Source organism: Onychostoma macrolepis, chromosome 08 (assembly GCF_012432095.1).
Source record: "Onychostoma macrolepis isolate SWU-2019 chromosome 08, ASM1243209v1, whole genome shotgun sequence".
In the NCBI taxonomy this organism is placed as follows: Eukaryota; Metazoa; Chordata; class Actinopteri; order Cypriniformes; family Cyprinidae; genus Onychostoma; species Onychostoma macrolepis.
The window spans coordinates 18685713-18705548 of record NC_081162.1 but is presented as its reverse complement, the minus strand read 5'-3'; the positions used below and the strand labels follow the sequence as shown (position 1 = coordinate 18705548).

General features: G+C 36.4%; 1 protein-coding gene across 3 annotated transcripts; it reads left to right on the top strand.

The window, feature by feature from the left end:
• Positions 1-7190: 7190 nt before the first annotated feature.
• LOC131545846 (neurogenic locus notch homolog protein 2-like) lies at positions 7191-19357 on the top strand. 3 transcript variants are annotated; one of them, XM_058785037.1, is made up of 8 exons: positions 7191-7350; positions 7927-8008; positions 11354-11604; positions 13420-13542; positions 13850-14083; positions 14279-14434; positions 14540-14721; positions 15572-19357. In XM_058785037.1, exons 1-7 carry the CDS (start codon positions 7278-7280, stop codon positions 14668-14670), a joined length of 1050 nt encoding a protein of 349 aa, XP_058641020.1. In that variant the 5' UTR covers positions 7191-7277; the 3' UTR covers positions 14671-14721; positions 15572-19357. The 3 variants fall into 3 exon arrangements, with proteins under 3 accessions (XP_058641020.1, XP_058641021.1, XP_058641022.1); XM_058785038.1 differs by having other exon boundaries at positions 15300-19357; XM_058785039.1 differs by lacking the exon at positions 15572-19357 and adding an exon at positions 15214-15231.
• Positions 19358-19836: the final 479 nt, after the last annotated feature.

Sequence of the window (19836 nt, the reverse complement as noted above, 5' to 3'; positions counted from 1 at the left end):
CTGTAATCAGGTGCAAGATATGGAAGCAGATTGGTCTCAATAATAATTCATGCATTTGTGTGTGTGGGACCACCTTGCCTCATTTGTTTGACCATTAGCATTTAGTATGCAAAAAATGTCTTCATTTAAATTCTCACTTGTCCCTGAAATGTACTTTTAAATGATTTGTCTACTAAAAGTGTGCAAATGTGTAACACACACAGAAAATCCACATTAAATTGGAGATGTAATGATTTCTATGTACTGGAGTTTATTGAATACAATACATAAGCCATGAAAAGATGTGTGAAAACATAGAAACCTTGCTTTTATTGGTGGTTCTATTTGTTTAAAAGGTTGTTCCAACTTTCTCTTTACTTTGCAATAAAATTTGTTCTGCCATACACTCTCCATATGATTGGTTCTCACATTGATTTCCACCACGTCTGATGAGTGATGAACTGCTCAGTGGTGGTTCAGATCAGTGGAGTGACTGATATACAAAATAATAATAATAATAATAATGATAATAATAAATATAGTTGCAAGAAGCAGTTAAGGGAACAAGCACTACAGAGGCAAAATGGTGAGCAAGCAAGGCAGTGAGCAACAGATCAACTGCAAAGATGAGTAATTAAAGACATAAAGATGATTTTAGTCAAAATGGCTAAAAAGTCATAAACACAATCACAAGTAATATGATTTAATGGTTTGTCACTTTTGACCAATAGGTGGCACAGTTATCAAATTGATGTGTGGTGGCATGTCCGAAGTCCGAACCATTTTGTCCGTGGACATGAAATCCATACATTTTTGTCAGCATGGTCTGATGATGACCTGATTTGAATTTAATGAAAATTGGACCAACAGTCAAGAAGGAGTTTGAAAAAGTAGATTTTCAAAGGATTTCAAAATGGTGGACATAAAATTCGGCCAATTATGGCATAATTGGTATGTGTTCTTGGCGTGACCAAAGGAATCTATCAAAATGACTTTCATGATAACAAGCATAACTAATCAAAAGATATTAGCTTTTTTTTTTTTTTTTTTTTTATTCATTATAATTTTTTTGACCACAAGAAACTTTTTGAGTACCTTTTTGTAGTTTTGTAGATACGCCAATGCATTTGTAAAATATAGCAATTTACGTCAAAATATAAAATGGCCAGTGCTCAAAATGGCCGACATGGGTAAATTGATTGTGGTTCAACTCAAATGTTGCACCAAATCTAAAGAGACCAATCTTGTGATTTTTGGCCAAAATGTTCAGAAATTATAAGAAAGTCGGTGCTGATAGCCTCATGTTTGATGCACCAACATACAGCACAACTGTGCCTCCAACGACTAAAAATAAATGCATAAAAGCCCATATATAACTTAGCCTATATATTATTGTTCACATGGTATTCGAGAAGGGTTTGACAAATTAACTTGAATTCCATAACTTTATGGAAAAAAATGGTTTGGAACAATCCTTCAACATCTCACTACACATCTTGGGACACAGGCCAGATGTCAGTGAGTTTCTTTCTTTCTTTCTTGCAACAGGAAAGAGCGCAATGGGGTTTGTGTGCAACAGACTTCCCTATTCTGTAAAACAGGTCTCGTTGCTTCCGGATCAATTGTTTTGTATGTGCTCCACTGAATATGGAGATGTTTTACTCAAGATGCATAGAACTTTTTAGTTGTATGCCAAGGCTCTTTATAGGTCAGGTTGAATCTGCAATCTCCATGGCTGCTATACAATGGTTTTTTGGCGAATGGCAACTTGGGGTGTTGCAATACCACTGTGTAAACTGGCAGTGACCAGAATCACACAGACCAAAGCAAAAACAGACATTCAGACACAGAACGCACATTTCAAAGTATAATAACTGTCTGTAACATTGTTTTTCAGAGAGTATGTGAATCCAGCATATTTCCTAAATATCTGCAAACATACTATGGTATTTAATACTTTAGTACAGTCAAAACACATTTAAACAAATCACAAATATGAAAGTGTTTTCCTGGGAAATGCGAACATGTGACAATGGCGTCTGCTTAGCTGTGGACATTTTTCCTGTGACACAGAGCCCATCCCCCATCCGACACATTTCTAAATTTGTAGGTGTTTCTAAATCATGCAATAAAACGATAACCTTTAACTGACCCACCATTAAACACAATAGTTACTGTAACGTAAGTAACGTCGAAAACGCCCTTCCGATACGGCCTCGCCCACCAATCTTGTTAACTCGCATTACTGTCCTTCAGAGACCCACTTGCACTCGACGTGCCCAGTTATGAAGAAAAGGTGAGAACAAGTCTTGTTCTTAAAATGCATGATAACTACATACTTTGTGAAGCAAGAAAGTACAATTTAAGTTTGATTTTGTGAGTAAAGTAGATTCTGTTTAGGGCAGGGTTCAGTCCTGCTCCAAGAGGGCCAATGTCCTGCAGAGTTAGCTCCAACCTTCCCCAACACACTTGGCTGGCAGTTTCTAGTAACCCTCAAGACCTTAGTGGGTTCAAGTATTAAGTGGATTGAAGCTAAACTCTGCAGGTTGGATGCCCATGGGAGCAGGATTGGACAGCGATGGTTTAGAGTTTTATGTTTCAATAATGTTAACTTTCAATTTTCATCTCATTTGATGATTTGTTGCAATCAGCCAAAAATTTGATTTTACTCACTATATAGGCATTGAGAAATAAATATTATATTGTCATACAACAGTTTTTTAGAATCTACAATTTAATCGAAATTGCAGAATTAGTGGTTTAATTCCTGCTGTTCAATTGTTTTCTTGGTGCAAAAGTTGCCACAAACAGCACTTGCACTGCAGTGAGGAGATTTGTCCAGTTACTCAATCCAGACCAGATCATTGAATCTAGTGTTGGGGAAGAGTGGTGGCCTGCCACTTTTTTTTCAAGATGCATAGATTTGGGTCAAATGCAATCCGGTGCGGTCTAGAAGTACATATATATTGTATTTGTATCTGTGGTCCTGCCTCTTGCAAGGTTGCAGATATGATATATGACCTGGGTTCCAACAGCTTTCTCTTTCAGTGTTTACATTCATCTGTATTTTACATGCTTTGAATAATTAAACCCACAGTAACCAACCAGACGCCTGTGTACCAACGGGATGAGGCTAAAATACTTATCAGACGAGCATTTGCTCAGCTCACCACATCTACAGTATAAATATAATGATTCAAACTCAGGCCTTTCTTTTTATGCAATGTGAAGGAATTTAATCATTTTAAATTCATTATAACTAACATTCCTTTTCATTGCATACCAGCTTTAGTTGGTGTGTTGCAATAACGTATGTATATGGACAAGACAGCTAGACATCTGTCTGTTATAAAAATAACCAAAACAACCCATGACTTGAGTAAAAGCTGAAGTAATCAAAACCAAGTTTGTTTTGCCAGTAAAAGAGGGAGGTTTGCTGAATTGCACATAAGAAGAACAAGTTATATTAGAGCAGGGCTCCAACCTTATTCATTTCAGAGCTACTTTTAAAACCGAAAGTGGCTGAGAACTACATGTTTTACTTGGTTAAGTCAGCTGATAAAAGAATGTCAATCATCAAAATTTATGTTAAGATGTATAGAAGGTTCATTTTCTCAAAATGTAGCATGTATCCATAAAGTAGTTATTCCATTAATGTAGGATATGATTTTCTACTCGTTCTTTTCCTGTTCATTTTCTAAAACATGAATTTTGCTTATATAATTTCTTTCCTACAATTAGCGATGCTGAGACTTGTTCTGGCTATTAGCCTATTAATTTTATTGAGCTTACTTTTCTAAAATATGTAGATCGGGGCCTATAACAGATTTTTGTGTATTATTATTGTTGAAGGATCCTCCTGCTATTGCTAAAATAACAATCAAATCAAAGCAGCTGCACTTTTGCCTCCACCTTCATGGACTAAATATTGAGGCTATTCCTTCAGGGATTTCAATCTGACTGAAAATGTTATCGAAATTGCAGAATTAGTGGTTTAATTCCTGCTGTTCAATTGTTTTCTTGGTGCAAAAGTTGCCACAAACAGCACTTGCACTGCAGTGAGGAGATTTGTCCAGTTACTCAATCCAGACCAGATCATTGAATCTAGTGTTGGGGAAGAGTGGTGGCCTGCCACTTTTTTCAAGATGCATAGATTTGGGTCAAATGCAATCCGGTGCGGTCTAGAAGCAGGGCCGGATTATCCATAGACGGATTGGGCGAGTGCCCTGGGGCACCAGCCAATAGGGGGGCACCAAGTGATTACAATAATGACAAATCAAGTCAAGTCACCTTTATTTATATAGCGCTTTTACAATACAGATTGTGTCAAAGCACTTAACAGTATCAAATTGGAGGATAGAGTGTCAGTAATGTATAATGATAAGATTAAACACTCAATTTTCAGTTAAAGGCATTTCATTATTGAATTCAGAGATGTCATTGTCTAGCTCAGTTTAGTTTAAATAGTATCTGTGCGATCAAATCGGCAATAATCGCTAGAAATTAAGTGTCCCCAACTGAGCAAGCCAGCATAAGACAAGACCTTTAAAATATTTTTCATGTTTTGTATATATTATTTTGCTGGAAGAGATACAGATGGGTAGAAAATGAACAGTTAATGATACAATATACAGAGAGAATATCAAATATATGCACGCATATAAATAATTGCGATTAGGTCAGGTCACAGTGTGCCCCCTCCCCCCAGTCAGAGTCGAGCATATTTATTCTCAAATGGATAGGCAGCATCAATTTGGCGGTTGTGCGAAACGTAAATAAAAATAAAAAAAATTAAAAAAAGAGAAAATATCACAACACATTGCCAGGGCTATACAGTGCGACTGAAAAGTAGCTACTGTGTGCGACGATCAAAAAATATTTAGGAGCACCTGTGCGACTAACCCGATCAGCATAGACTATTTGTGTTTGCGCTGAGAGGAGCTTCAAAGATTTCTACTTGCGTGTTTGTGCAGCGGTGAGTAATGTATCGCAGACATGATTCCTTGAATGCAATGTTAATCAGAATCCACTCACTGCTCAAAATACTTTTGTTCATTGCTGAGCTATGCAAGCTCACAAATCCTCTCATTATAACAAACAAAGTGTAGACGGTGTAAATAAGACATGAACTGAAGTGAGTAACAGCTTTTAAAGATTATTAAAGGAGTTTGTAAATGTGATATTAAATTAATACAACAGCTCAATAAACAATAAGTTATGTAAAGTGATGTACATTGTATGACTTTTAACAATATTGCCCGATTTTGCTCTATTTGGTCAAGGAACATAGTTTCTAACAGTCACAGCTGAGCCACTGCTCATCATTCAAACACAGCTGGTGTTTCATTTATGAATGAACCTGCGTTTTTAAATGAGTCTAGCGAGTCAGTGATTCAATTACCCACTCATAAAGACAGTCACTTGCTTCGTTCCTGAATGAATCACCTGTTCAAACGAATCAGTTGAATGAATGATTCAGTGAAAAAAAAATCAGTGACTTGCCGCCATCTACTGGCAGTTTTATTTTTATGTTTAAAGTGTCCGTTCAGTTATTTAAATCATTTCAATCAAACAATAGTTCTATATTCAAAATTGTATATTTAAAACATTAATCTCACAACATTGTTATGAATTTAAATCATCCATGCCACCTCTGAGCCTCTGTAAATGTCTGTAAATTTACGTAGCCTATATGCCACTTTTGTGTTCTTCTGTGCCACCTTTGTAGTGGATTTTGTTATATGATTTCTTTTGATTAGTAACTTATTCTTCTTATTCTACCTGTTCTTATTCTATTTTTTTTATTATTAGAAATTTTTGAAAAATATACATTTTAAAATTTGACAATAACATAGCCTACCTTTAATAAAATTAAGGGGGAAAAAATGGCATTACAAAAAAATGCCCCTTGGGGGGGGGGGGGGCACTTCAAATGTGGTCACCCTAGGGCACTACACTGTGTTAATCCGGGCCTGTCTAGAAGTACATATATATTGTATTTGTATCTGTGGTCCTGCCTCTTGCAAGGTTGCAGATATGATATATGACCTGGGTTCCAACAGCTTTCTCTTTCAGTGTTTACATTCATCTGTATTTTACATGCTTTGAATAATTAAACCCACAGTAACCAACCAGACGCCTGTGTACCAACTGGATGAGGCTAAAATACTTATCAGACGAGCATTTGCTCAGCTCACCACATCTACAGTATAAATATAATGATTCAAACTCAGGCCTTTCTTTTTATGCAATGTGAAGGAATTTAATCATTTTAAATTCATTATAACTAACATTCCTTTTCATTGCATACCAGCTTTAGTTGGTGTGTTGCAATAACGTATGTATATGGACAAGACAGCTAGACATCTGTCTGTTATAAAAATAACCAAAACAACCCATGACTTGAGTAAAAAGCTGAAGTAATCAAAAACCAAGTTTGTTTTGCCAGTAAAAGAGGGGAGGTTTGCTGAATTGCACATAAGAAGAACAAGTTATATTAGAGCAGGGGCTCCAACCTTATTCATTTCAGAGCTACTTTTTAAAACCGAAAGTGGCTGAGAACTACATGTTTTTACTTGGTTAAGTCAGCTGATAAAAAGAATGTCAATCATCAAAATTTATGTTAAGATGTATAGAAGGTTCATTTTTCTCAAAATGTAGCATGTATCCATAAAGTAGTTATTCCATTAATGTAGGATATGATTTTCTACTCGTTCTTTTCCTGTTCATTTTCTAAAACATGAATTTTGCTTATATAATTTCTTTCCTACAATTAGCGATGCTGAGACTTGTTCTGGCTATTAGCCTATTAATTTTATTGAGCTTACTTTTCTAAAATATGTAGATCGGGGGCCTATAACAGATTTTTTGTGTATTATTATTGTTGAAGGATCCTCCTGCTATTGCTAAAATAACAATCAAATCAAAGCAGCTGCACTTTTGCCTCCACCTTCATGGACTAAATATTGAGGCTATTCCTTCAGGGATTTCAATCTGACTGAAAATGTTATCAAAATGATTACGAACATTGTAGCCTATGTTAATTAATAATAACATAAATGCATCAGTGCACTGATAATTCATCCACATTCATTAGGCTACTTTTAAATCATGTAAATGTTGCAGCAGGTGCAAAAAAAAATGTCATACATGGCATGACTGCTGGTTGGGAGGAGCTCCATCTTGTTCTTTTTTCGGGGGATTCACAGATGTGCTGTACACCACTATTATAATACGGTTTTCGACTCTAGAAGATCATTTTAAGACTTTTAAGCTGGTGACTGGATTTTACTCAAAATATGGGCCAATTACCCGATGTCTTTTCGGGCAAAGTCATCCTTCTAGTTATTTGCTGCCTTAAAGTATCATATGGTAAGTAGCCTACTTTTTATTTCAGAACACAATTTTGAAAGAGTCATTTGCCATCAGTAGCTAAATTTATTACTGGAAAGATCTATATATGCTATTTTTGTGATATATACAGATAAAATGCAGATAGGCAGCAGGATCCAATTTAATCCAATAATACCAAAATACAGCAAACTAGTTTTTATTAAAAAACAACAAAATTTCCTGCCTAAATTTAATGTCCAACAACAAATATTTGATCAAAATGCATCAAAATGTCTAATTTGTCATATCTAATCTGTAGCATTGACGTGTGCAAGAGTGTCGTTCAAGTTGAAAAGTGACTGCTGTTATGACCATAGATACTGTATGGACAGTAGGCTAATCAGTAAATTGTAGCTGTCATTATGCAAAAATATTTGATTTAACCATCAGAATCAAGTGTTCTGTGTAATTAAAAAAAATCTCTATTGTCTAAGTGTTTCTATATTGGTTAATTTCTACAAAATTTTGAGTTTGCTGTTATTGGTTCTTTGCACAGTACTTGATGTAATTTTAATTGAGCCAGTCCTGATCAGATGTGTTCATGTTTCTTCACAGCTCTGCAGTGTGTGGACCCCGTGAAGCCCTGTGTGAACAACGCTGCTTGTGTCAATTTCCAGAATGGAACGGGCTACTGCAGGTAAGACAGGACGACCCAAGATAAGAACCTAGTACCATGATACTTCTACCTACTTCTTGCAATTTTAACAATACAATACTTAATATTTCTTATAAATGGGAATGTGAGTTTTGAAAATAATATTTAAAAACCCATAATACTTAAAGGCAAATTACAACCACATGATACTGGCCATTAATAAATTTATAACAAAAGCTAATTTTGAGCAAAATTAAATTCAAATGTGTACACAAATGTATTATTTTACAGAACTATTGATTAAATAATAATAAATTAAAACTATGTTTCCTTTCTGCCATTCTCTTCATGCAGAAGTGTGTGTGTGTGTGTGTGTGTGCATTGCTGCACCACATGCTGGCTTTTCAGTCATTCACAAGATAACATATAAACAAAAGTATTGAAAACAATTTTTTTAACATTGTTTACATGTTCATCTGTTGTGTTGTTTTTTTTTAATATGCTCAAAGATAAGCAATGTAAAAATTAATCAGTCAACATTTTGTATTTTCTTCTTAAAACTGCGTTGTACTAAAATCAGTTTCAAAAACGCAGTTTGAGACCACCCGTTTCACAAACATTTAAAGGGGTCATATGATTTCAAGTTTCCTTTCTCTTTGGAGTGTTACAAGCTGTTTGTGCATAGATAAGATCCCTGAAGTTGCAAAAACTAAAGTCTCAAAACCAAAGAGATATTCTTTATAAAAGTTAAGACTCAAACACGCCCCCACATGTCTACGTCACAGTGTGGGAGAGATTTGCAAAACACCGCCCAAATGTATACGCAAAGAAAGGGGGCGTGATTTTTATTCTAGCTGTAGTATTGTTGCTGCTGCCGACGCCATGTCCTGGAGGTGCTGTGTTTCATTGTGAAAGCGAAACTACTTTCTTTGGGCTTCCAAAAGAGGACACAACTAGAAATCAGTGGTTAAGTTGTATTTACAACACTGTTCCAGAACAGTTCAACCCAAATATTAGAGTGTGTGCAGCGCATTTTACGGAGGACTATTTCCTGAACTTGGGAGTAGCCTGCCAGCTATGCTCAAAGACTTTCTATAATCTATGTATCTATGGTGGTTGAGGAGATTCCCCCCTTTCATGTAAAGTGCTTTGAGTACCCAGAAAAGCGCTATATAAATGTAACAAATTATTATTATTATTATAAAGTGGGGCAATTCCAACTTTGCAATGACAGTCTGGCGCTTCTGACTCACAGCCTGCAAGTATGTTTTCTTATTTAAAGAATTTGCCATTGTCTATTCACAGTTTTGAGCTGTGTAGAGTAGTGCTTGTTGTTTGTGTTTCTCCGATCACAAATGCAGACATGGTAATGTTTACGCGGCGCCTAAAAAGACAGTATAAGTCATTATAATCAGTAATTATGTCCCCACTGGATGAAACAAATGCCTCGTTTCTAATGGGTTTTATTGTTTTAGTCTCATCGCGCTGGGAAACGTCATCACAATACGGTAAGGGGCGTAATATTTCCGTCTCACGCTTGAGGTATTCGGCCAATCACAACGCACTGGATAGCTGGCCAATCAGAGCACGCCTCGCTTCTTAGAACGATGAGCTTTGTAAAAATCAACGCGTTTCAGAAAGGCGGGGCATAGAGGAGCAACAATAATGTACAGTATGTCGAAAATAATGTGTTTTTTTAACTTTAAACCATATAAACACATTGCATTACACCAAATACACAAAATAATGTTATTTTTAGCAACGTCATATGACCCCTTTAACAAATCCTGTCAACATGTGGGGTGGGGCTTTTCATATTTGGTCAAAGGTTATTTATGTGTTTTTGCAACATTGAGTAATGTAGCTAATCACACACACATCTGTCAATTTCATGAACGCAATATGGACAGTTAGTCAGATTTCACTCACTGCTCAAATCTCCTGAGTTGTGTTCAGTGTTGAGTTATGCATGCTCATGAATCCTTTCATTATAAAAACAAGCTGTAGACATGATGTAAATAAGATAGTAATTACACAGTGTAAAGCTTCACTGATTATAGCCTAACAGAACTTTGTGAGATCGCGAGGAACTAAGACGAGTGATCGTTTTTCCAAGATTATAAGGGGAGCGCTCTTTGCATGTTTCCTAGGCTATAATTTGAATTCACTCACAAATTCAATCTCGAAACTGCAATGAATCCAAGATTACCACTGAAATTGTGTAGTGTTTAGTACTACAGCATTCAGTTAACTGAGAGAAAGTGGAGCAGTTGAGCTTTTATAATTTAATGGAGCCGGGGCTAATTTGCATATATATATCTCCATAAGTAGAGTCACACGTGTGGAAAGCAAATTGAAGATATGAAGAAATTGTTTTATGGGGAAAAAACGTTCGAGTTAGTGCTGTCGCGATTAATCGCATCCAGAATAAAAGTTTTTGTTGTGTACTGTGTATATTCATTATGTGTATATATAAATACACACACATACATGTATATATTCTAGTTCCCCCAGTGCGAAAGCGCCTTAGCAGTGATGTAAGTGTACCAGTGTTGCCAAGTGTGCGGTTTTCCCGCGGAATTGGGCTACTTTAACACTGTTGCTGCTCTTTTCTCAGCCTTGATGATATAAAACACTGCAAGTTGTCATAGGAGATTTAGTCAGATTTCCATGCTCTTTCAATCGTGTAAATTGTGCGTTTACATTCTATCTCAGTTATCACGAAACCCATAACACAAAAACAGCTCCTCTGATCATGGTGTCTTCCATTCACCAGTTGTTGATGTTTATGCGAATAAAGATGTCGCTGTCAGCCGCTTCGGTGTTCCCGCTGCCGTGCGAATGCAACCAAGAAAACGACCCGAGGGAGAAATTGGTTCTCTAGGAACCACCATGCTGGCTAGTTCCCACAACTAAGTTCCTTGAACTTGACATGTGGTGCAAAAGCCCCTTGTATGCCACTCCTGGCATAAAAAATTCAAGCAGCTCAGCTTTGTTTGATGGCTTGTGACACTCCATCTTCCCCTTGATCACATTCCAGAGGTTTTCAATGGGGTTCAAGGAGATTGGTCTTGATCTTGTGGTTCTTCATCCACACCTTGTTTTACCTGGCTGTGTGGCATGGAGAATTGTCCTGCTGGAAAACCCAATCCCTCAAAGTTGGGGGAACATTATCAGAGCAGAAGGAAGCAAGTTTTCTTCCCAGACAACCTTGTAGGCTACATGGCTTGATTCATGCATACTTCACAAAGACAAATGTGCCGATTCCATCCTTACTGAAGCACCCCCAGATCATCGATTCCCCACCAAATTTCACTGTGGGTGCGAAACACTGTGGCTGGTAGGCCTCTCAAGGACTCCATCTAACCATGTTTTTATGTGTTTCAGGTGTGCTCCTGGTTCCTCAGGCAAGTACTGTCAGCACAAGGACCTGTGTTATGTGGGATATTGTCTGAATGGAGGAGAATGCACTGTGAGTGTGGACGGTGTACCTGGAAGCCCCAGATGTGTGTGTCCTCTGGGTTTCACAGGCCAGCGCTGTGAGACGGATTATGTGCCCTGCTTTCCATCCCCCTGCCTCAATGGTGGAACCTGCCGGCAGATTACAGACACAACTTATATATGCCACTGCCTGCCAGGTTAGTTCCCAGGAGAGGAAATAGAAATATGTTTTGATAATAAAATACCAACCTATAAGTCATATCAAATATATGCAAATTTCACTGCGTGAACTAGACAAATACACACAGACCAAACTGGCACATATTCGAATTTGGCTGATTTTGACACATGCTGACTGTATCTTCATCTTCCTAGCGAATCAGCTTTTTATTTTACAAAAATAAATGCAACAAAGCATCTAAACTTTCATGAAAAAAATATACAAAAATTTTAGTGACTGAACATTTTTATGAAGCTGAAAAATTAATGATATAATGTGGAACACCACATAGGGTAGAGTGGGGGAAAAAAGCCCCCTACTGTTTTCCCCAAAATAACCACAAGATAATGTCAAGATAAAATTTTATTGTAACTATGGACTACATTGACAAGAGTGATGTAGTAGTTTTCACCATGAAGCTTACACTGGTGATGTACTGGAGAGAAAACAGATTTCACAGTAAATTATCTAATTTTCAGCGGTAAGAATAAAAGTGTTTTAAAGCTTGTTTTGTAGAACATCACAGTTATATATGATATGAGAACAGTAGGGCCTGTAGATAGGGAGTATGTGTTATTTAATAAAAATATAATTATATTTTCAGAATGACAATTTTTTTCTCAAACATAGTCTATTCTGTGGGGTAAAACGCCCCCAGGGGGCAATGGGCAATTACTGTAGTTATTCTATTCTGAACATCAAATCCTTTGTTTTTTTCATCAAATGTATTCTAAATAGTTTGTTGACTAAAAATATTTGGGCTTTATATTTAAAAATTACCTCAAGTTAGCATCAGGTAGTAGTAGTACCCTGTAGTGTGAGAGTCCATGTGGTGAGCGGGTGACCTCTGGTGGTGAGTGAACGGAAGTTCATAGACCGGATTTGTGACATTCTTAATGTATTCCTTTAACTGTCCCAATTCATCAACAAAATTTTCTAATAAGTCATAGCTGTATTTTATAATTTATTATTATTATTATTTTTTTGAAGCAATGTGGCAGATGAGTGAATTTGTTCAGGTGAGAGTTGACCGTGTTGAAAATTCCAAATGTGTTGTCCAGTCTTTTGTAGGATTCACTTCTCTTGCTTACCTCTGTGACAAGTTTACCACAAATGTTCTACCTGACATTGCAATATCACAATCCAGTTCTGACGACTCATCCGCTTGTTTATTACATGTTTATCATGATGTTAATGACATAAAAAAGGTAATCATAATAGTTATTCTTGACAGCTAATGCAATAAGGTTATACTTTAAGTGTTTATCAATATTGTATTTTTGCATGCTTGACTGATATTAAGGCCTATTTTGCAAATCATAACCATGGTCATTCAACTGCACAACAGTAAATTTTTTTATGATACACTTAATTATACAACATGTGTGATGGCTAACTAACTATAGAGACCTCAACTATGTTATTACTAAGTTGAAAACAAGTCAATTAATCAACTAATAGCTACTGCTAGCATATGTCCTAATAAGAAGTGGTGATTGCCTTTTTTTGCTTCACCATAATGTGCATCATTGCTTAGGTCTTCAGTTTTTATATAAAAGTTTTTTAAAAATTTGATATATTTTAGTTATATTTAGATACTGGATATGATAAAGAGGTCTAAAATATGGTCAGAATAAGGCATTAATATGTGCTTTATAAGTACTAATAAACAGCCTATATTCAACTAGTTAATGTTGTATAGTGTTACTGTTCCCTAATATAAAGTGTTACCATGTTTGCTTTTGTAACTCGAACCAAATATAAGAGTAAGCTTAATTTTTATTGCAATCAGGTTTTGGAGGAGCAAAGATTGAGGTGAACATTGATGATTGTCCGAATCACCGCTGTCAGAATGGAGCCACATGCATGGATGGAGTGAACACTTACAGCTGCCAGTGTCCACCTGAATGGACCGGTATGAAAACAGCTTTATATACTGTGTGTGTTTGTGTGTTTTTAATGTGTGTTTGTTCCATTTTTTTCCCTTTCCATTAGTGGAAATAACCAATAATGGAAACCAATAATTTGTAATGTATTTTATATTTGATTGATGAATAAAAAAAATTGGAACCATTATTCATTGATTAAAAACAAAAATTGACACAAACTGAAACTGGTAAATAGTTTTTTTATTTTTATATATATATTTTTTAAATCAGGTCAACCTCATTTCAAACCGTCTTCAAAATGTCCTACTTAAATCGCGAACCTTTTCTTTGCAGGTCAGTTTTGCACCGATGATGTGGATGAATGCAGACTGCAGCCCAACGCCTGTCAGAACGGAGGCACGTGCAGTAACACACGCAACGGCTACAACTGTGTATGTGTGAACGGCTGGAGCGGCCCTGACTGCTCTGAAAACATTGATGACTGCGCAGCTGAGCCCTGCACGGCCGGCTCCACTTGCATCGACCGCGTGGCTTCCTTCGTTTGCAGCTGCCCTCCCGGCAAGACTGGTCAGTAAAAACAACCACATGACCTAAAAATTACTCTTAGACACTTGATCACTACAGTCACAACAAGGTTGTACAGTGAAATATAATCTCTAAAATAATGCATTTTTATTATCATTTGATTGTTGTCCAAAGTAGAACACTATAAAACCCTCTATCAATTGTAGTAATCTGTAATCGATTGTTTCTATGCTCAAGGTTTGCTGTGTCACATTGATGATGCCTGCATCAGTAACCCTTGCAAGATGGGAGCTCAATGTGACACGAACCCCATCAATGGCAAGTTCAACTGTAACTGCCCCTCAGGGTACAAGGGCAGAACGTGTGCAGAGGATATCGACGAATGTGTCATCGGTGAGACAGTTTGCAGGACTTTTGTCTCTCTGTGTTTATGTCTGCACACACATTACAGTGTTTTAGGTATTTCATATCTTGCCTGAAACTTTTTCGGCACATCAGGACCAAACCCATGTGAGCACGGTGGCTCATGTAAGAACACAGTGGGCTCGTTTACCTGTAGCTGTGCACCGGGTTACACCGGTCCACACTGTGAGACATCAATAAATGTGATTCCACCCCTGCCAGAATGACATCAACCTGCTTGGACCAGATAGGAGATTTCACCTGCTCCTGTATGCCAGGTACTTACACACACTCTCACACACTGTAATCGAATGCATGATATGGAAGCAAATTGGTCTCAAACAGAATTCATGCAAAAGATATAATGCACATATGCGTGGCCAAATTCACATGCATGAAATCTAATTCACATGCTCAAAACAATTCACAAACAATGATTTACAAATTCAGATTCAATAATAAACTCAGATTTTTTCTGAACAAAATTGTAGTTGTACATCTGTGAATTGTTTTGCTTTTGTGAAACGTATTTTATAAATGGCATTTTATTTTGCAGACAAGAATAGCTTTTTGTGACTAGCTTTTTTTTTGCATGTGAATTTTTTTTTTTTGTGTATGTGAAATAGGTTTGAATTTGGCAGTGTGTATTATTTGCTTATACATGATGTTTTGGTTCCACATTCTGTTCAGTTAGTGACTCTCTCTCTCTCTCTCTCTCTCTCTCTCTGTGTGTGTGTGTGTGTGTGTGTGTGTGTGTGTGTGTGAGTGAGTGAGTGAGTGAGTGAGTGTGTGAGTGTGTGAGTGTGTGAGTGTGTGTGTGTGTGTGTGTGTGTGTGTGTGTGTGAATACACACCAGTAAACTGGTCCTCATTTGTTTGACTTTATAATAGCATTTAGCATGCTCAAAAATAGTTTCCACATTTAAATTCTCACTTGTCCTTAAAATCAACTTTTAAATTATTTGTGTACTAAAAGTGTAAGCACCCCCACACCCACACATTAAATTTGATATACATTTACAATAATTAGTCTTCAAATAAATGTATATTAAAATGTGCTGAGTAGCAGAAGTTCTCACAATTTATATCCATTACTGTGGGTTTCTAACTTTGAATCTTATATTCACAGTTTTACAGTCTTGGTGTAAAGATAAGGCTGCTACCACTCCTCCAAGAGATACTTAAAGGATCTGAGGATTCTCAAATGCAAACTGTGTGTGTTTTGCTTCAAAAGAGCAACAAAACATTTGTATTGTGTTTTATATTCTTTCTTTTATATTCATTCATTAATTTATCATTTAGGCCTAATCATTTTATTATTCTATTTAATCATATAATCCTTCATAATAATCATTATAGCCATTTGTATACTCATTTCAATGATTTATTCATTGATTAGTCATTTATATTATATCATTATAGTTTATATTATTTTTGTTGTTTAATCTTAAGATGTGTGGTTTCAAGGGATGTTTGTCTTCATGAATATGTAGGCCTAATAGGAGAAAATGTGGTATAATCAGGGGCGGATCTAGAAAATAATATTTAGGGTGGCGAAGGGGTGGCATGGGGTCTATGAGGGGTGGCAACACCAAAGCAAGCATGCATAGATTTTGGGGATTTATTGTCTGACATGCACAGTTATGTTCACAAATATTGCATTACCATTAAGTAATCATCTATACTGTTTAAAATGAAAAATAAATAACAACATTTCAATATCCATCATGGCACCAAGTCAATACACAATATTAAAAACTTCAAGAGGTTATAAATGTTTCTGAGCTTGTATCATTAAAGAAGACATTCTGTTATTACCAGAGGTGGGAATGTCTGTAATCACCCAGAACACTATCAATAGTCTAGCAACACCCCAGCAACTGCATAGCAAAAGCCTAGCAACCATCCAGAATATCCTAGCAACCAACTAGCAACACTTTAGCAAACATCTAGAACATCTAACTGACCAAACTATTTATGTTTCTTAAACAAGACTTTAAGACAAGCCAGCATAAAATTGTCTTTCAAACTTTTCTATCTAGTTATTACAGGTATTCTTAAATGCTTACAATTCAAATACACAGATGACTTTCCTGCCCGGTGAACACTCATGAGATCAATAACAATTAACAAAAAGCTCTTATTAGGATTCAGGAATTATCTTTGCAGCTTAATCATGTCTAGTATAGTATACAACATAAATTAAATTACAGATAATAATAATAATTCAGCAATGAACTTTTGGGAACAGATCATTTTCATTTTACTACTGGAAAGTAATCTTGCAGTAGATGAAAAACACTAGAAAAGTTCAAATACCAAAGAATTGTATATGAACATGGTATGCACCACAATACAATACAGTACAAAATAAAATAAAAAAAAGTAAATTCAGCATCCTCTGCGCATTTGGTCAAATTTAATTACAGTGTACAGTACTATAGCGGTTTCCTGGTCTCCTGACACAAGACTATATCTGTAGGCAAACATGCAGTACACATAAAAGATGGTTACAGATAAAATTCGACAGTCACACGTTTGAAGGTGTACAACATGTTCTACAGTTTACTGTACATATAGAATAGTGAAATTTCCATCATGTACTGGTACTGTACTGTAATTATACTGAATGTGTAAGTATAAAACCCATGTATATTATTCGTTCAGCTCTCTCCTCTCTCAGTTGTTAGTTTGTCTCAGTTTTGATGTTAAACTTTTTGAGAAATGTGTCTTTGTTTTGAGAACTGAATTAATGGTTTGGGAAAATGGGCCAACTAAAATCACTTATATTAAATTAACAATAGAGAAAACTGCAATACAAGATTCTTCTTACCTAACTCTGCTATTAGTTTTCGTGATCGACTCGTGTTATTGTTTCGTCCGATATGGCAGAAAGGCCTCTATATCTGATGAAAGTGGAGCGTGCGGTCGGAGAATCGATCACCAAACAATTACGGGATGAATCTCAGACATATCCGGACGGGATTAGATTTATCAGAGGACTTCTGAATAAACCGAGAAGCAGTATCTGATTCACGAACAAATGTACAAACAATTCGTTAGTGAATGGGCTGCGCTTTGTATTTTTGACTCAAAAAGAACCAGTTCATAAGAGTCATTTGATAATGAAGCCGACTACACTGGGCGCGCTGCGTGCGCGTGCAACCATCGCGCGCTGTCATCGCCGCAACTGAAAAGTAGCACATGAAACACTGCTTACATTTATATTTTATTCTGTGATAATTCTGGGTGGCAGGTGGGGTGGCACAGCTTTTTCTTAGGGTGGCAGTTGCCACCCCGTGCCACCCCAGTAGATCCGCCCCATCAGGGCCGGATTATCCATAGACGGGATTGGGCGAGTGCCCTGGGGCACCAGCCAATAGGGGGGCACCAAGTGATTACAATAATGACAAATCAAGTCAAGTCACCTTTATTTATATAGCGCTTTTACAATACAGATTGTGTCAAAGCACTTAACAGTATCAAATTGGAGGATAGAGTGTCAGTAATGTATAATGATAAGATTAAACACTCAATTTTCAGTTAAAGGCATTTCATTATTGAATTCAGAGATGTCATTGTCTAGCTCAGTTTAGTTTAAATAGTATCTGTGCGATCAAATCGGCGATAATCGCTAGAAATTAAGTGTCCCCAACTGAGCAAGCCAGCATAAGACAAGACCTTTAAAATATTTTTTCATGTTTTGTATATATTATTTTGCTGGAAGAGATACAGATGGGTAGAAAATGAACAGTTAATGATACAATATACGGAGAGAATATCAAATATATGCACGCATATAAATAATTGCGATTAGGTCAGGTCACAGTGTGCCCCCTCCCCCCAGTCAGAGTCGAGCATATTTATTCTCAAATGGATAGGCAGCATCAATTTGGCGGTTGTGCGAAACGTAAATAAAAAAAAAAAATTAAAAAAAGAGAAAATATCACGACACATTGCCAGGGCTATACAGTGCGACTGAAAAGTAGCTACTGTGTGCGACGATCAAAAAATATTTAGGAGCACCTGTGCGACTAACCCGATCAGCATAGACTATTTGTGTTTGCGCTGAGAGGAGCTTCAAAGATTTCTACTTGCGTGTTTGTGCAGCGGTGAGTAATGTATCGCAGACATGATTCCTTGAATGCAATGTTAATCAGAATCCACTCACTGCTCAAAATACTTTTGTTCATTGCTGAGTTATGCAAGCTCACAAATCCTCTCATTATAACAAACAAAGTGTAGACGGTGTAAATAAGACATGAACTGAAGTGAGTAACAGCTTTTAAAGATTATTAAAGGAGTTTGTAAATGTGATATTAAATTAATACAACAGCTCAATAAACAATAAGTTATGTAAAGTGATGTACATTGTATGACTTTTAACAATATTGCCCGATTTTGCTCTATTTGGTCAAGGAACATAGTTTCTAACAGTCACAGCTGAGCCACTGCTCATCATTCAAACACAGCTGGTGTTTCATTTATGAATGAACCTGCGTTTTTAAATGAGTCTAGTGAGTCAGTGATTCAATTACCCACTCATAAAGACAGTCACTTGCTTCGTTCCTGAATGAATCACCTGTTCAAACGAATCAGTTGAATGAATGATTCAGTGAAAAAAAAATCAGTGACTTGCCGCCATCTACTGGCAGTTTTATTTTTATGTTTAAAGTGTCCGTTCAGTTATTTAAATCATTTCAATCAAACAATAGTTCTATATTCAAAATTGTATATTTAAAACATTAATCTCACAACATTGTTATGAATTTAAATCATCCATGCCACCTCTGAGCCTCTGTAAATGTCTGTAAATTTACGTAGCCTATATGCCACTTTTGTGTTCTTCTGTGCCACCTTTGTAGTGGATTTTGTTATATGATTTCTTTTGATTAGTAACTTATTCTTCTTATTCTACCTGTTCTTATTCTATTTTTTTATTATTAGAAATTTTGAAAAATATACATTTTAAAATTTGACAATGACATAGCCTACCTTTAATAAAATTAAGGGGAAAAATGGCATTACAAAAAAAATGCCCCTTGGGCACTTCAAATGTGGTCACCCTAGGGCACTACACTGTGTTAATCCGGGCCTGCGCCCCATAATAACACTTATTGGATTTGTTCTGGTCATTCAAACATACTCAACTAAAACTATTCAATAAACTCTGCTCCTTTTTTATTGTCTACTTCGTCTTCTGCTTTTTGTCTGGCTTTTACTCAGTCAACATCTTGGCTGATAGAAGACTGTTAACGGGTTTTGGGTATTAGACAATTTTGCTGAGTTGTCCTGTTAAAACGGATTCTGACAGTATCTGGCGTGGAGACGTGATCTAACATTTAAATGGAGTGAAAATTGCAGTAACTTCTTTAACTATGTTGAAAAAACAGA

Excerpts from the sequence above, each read along its gene's own strand:
- LOC131545846 (XM_058785037.1), top strand. The coding sequence starts at position 7,278 with ATGGGCCAATTACCCGATGTCTTTTCGGGCAAAGTCATCCTTCTAGTT. Across the intron at positions 11,605-13,419 it reads TATATGCCACTGCCTGCCAG|GTTTTGGAGGAGCAAAGATT; the intron begins GTTAGTTCCCAG and ends TATTGCAATCAG. Across the intron at positions 14,084-14,278 it reads CTGCCCTCCCGGCAAGACTG|GTTTGCTGTGTCACATTGAT; the intron begins GTCAGTAAAAAC and ends TCTATGCTCAAG.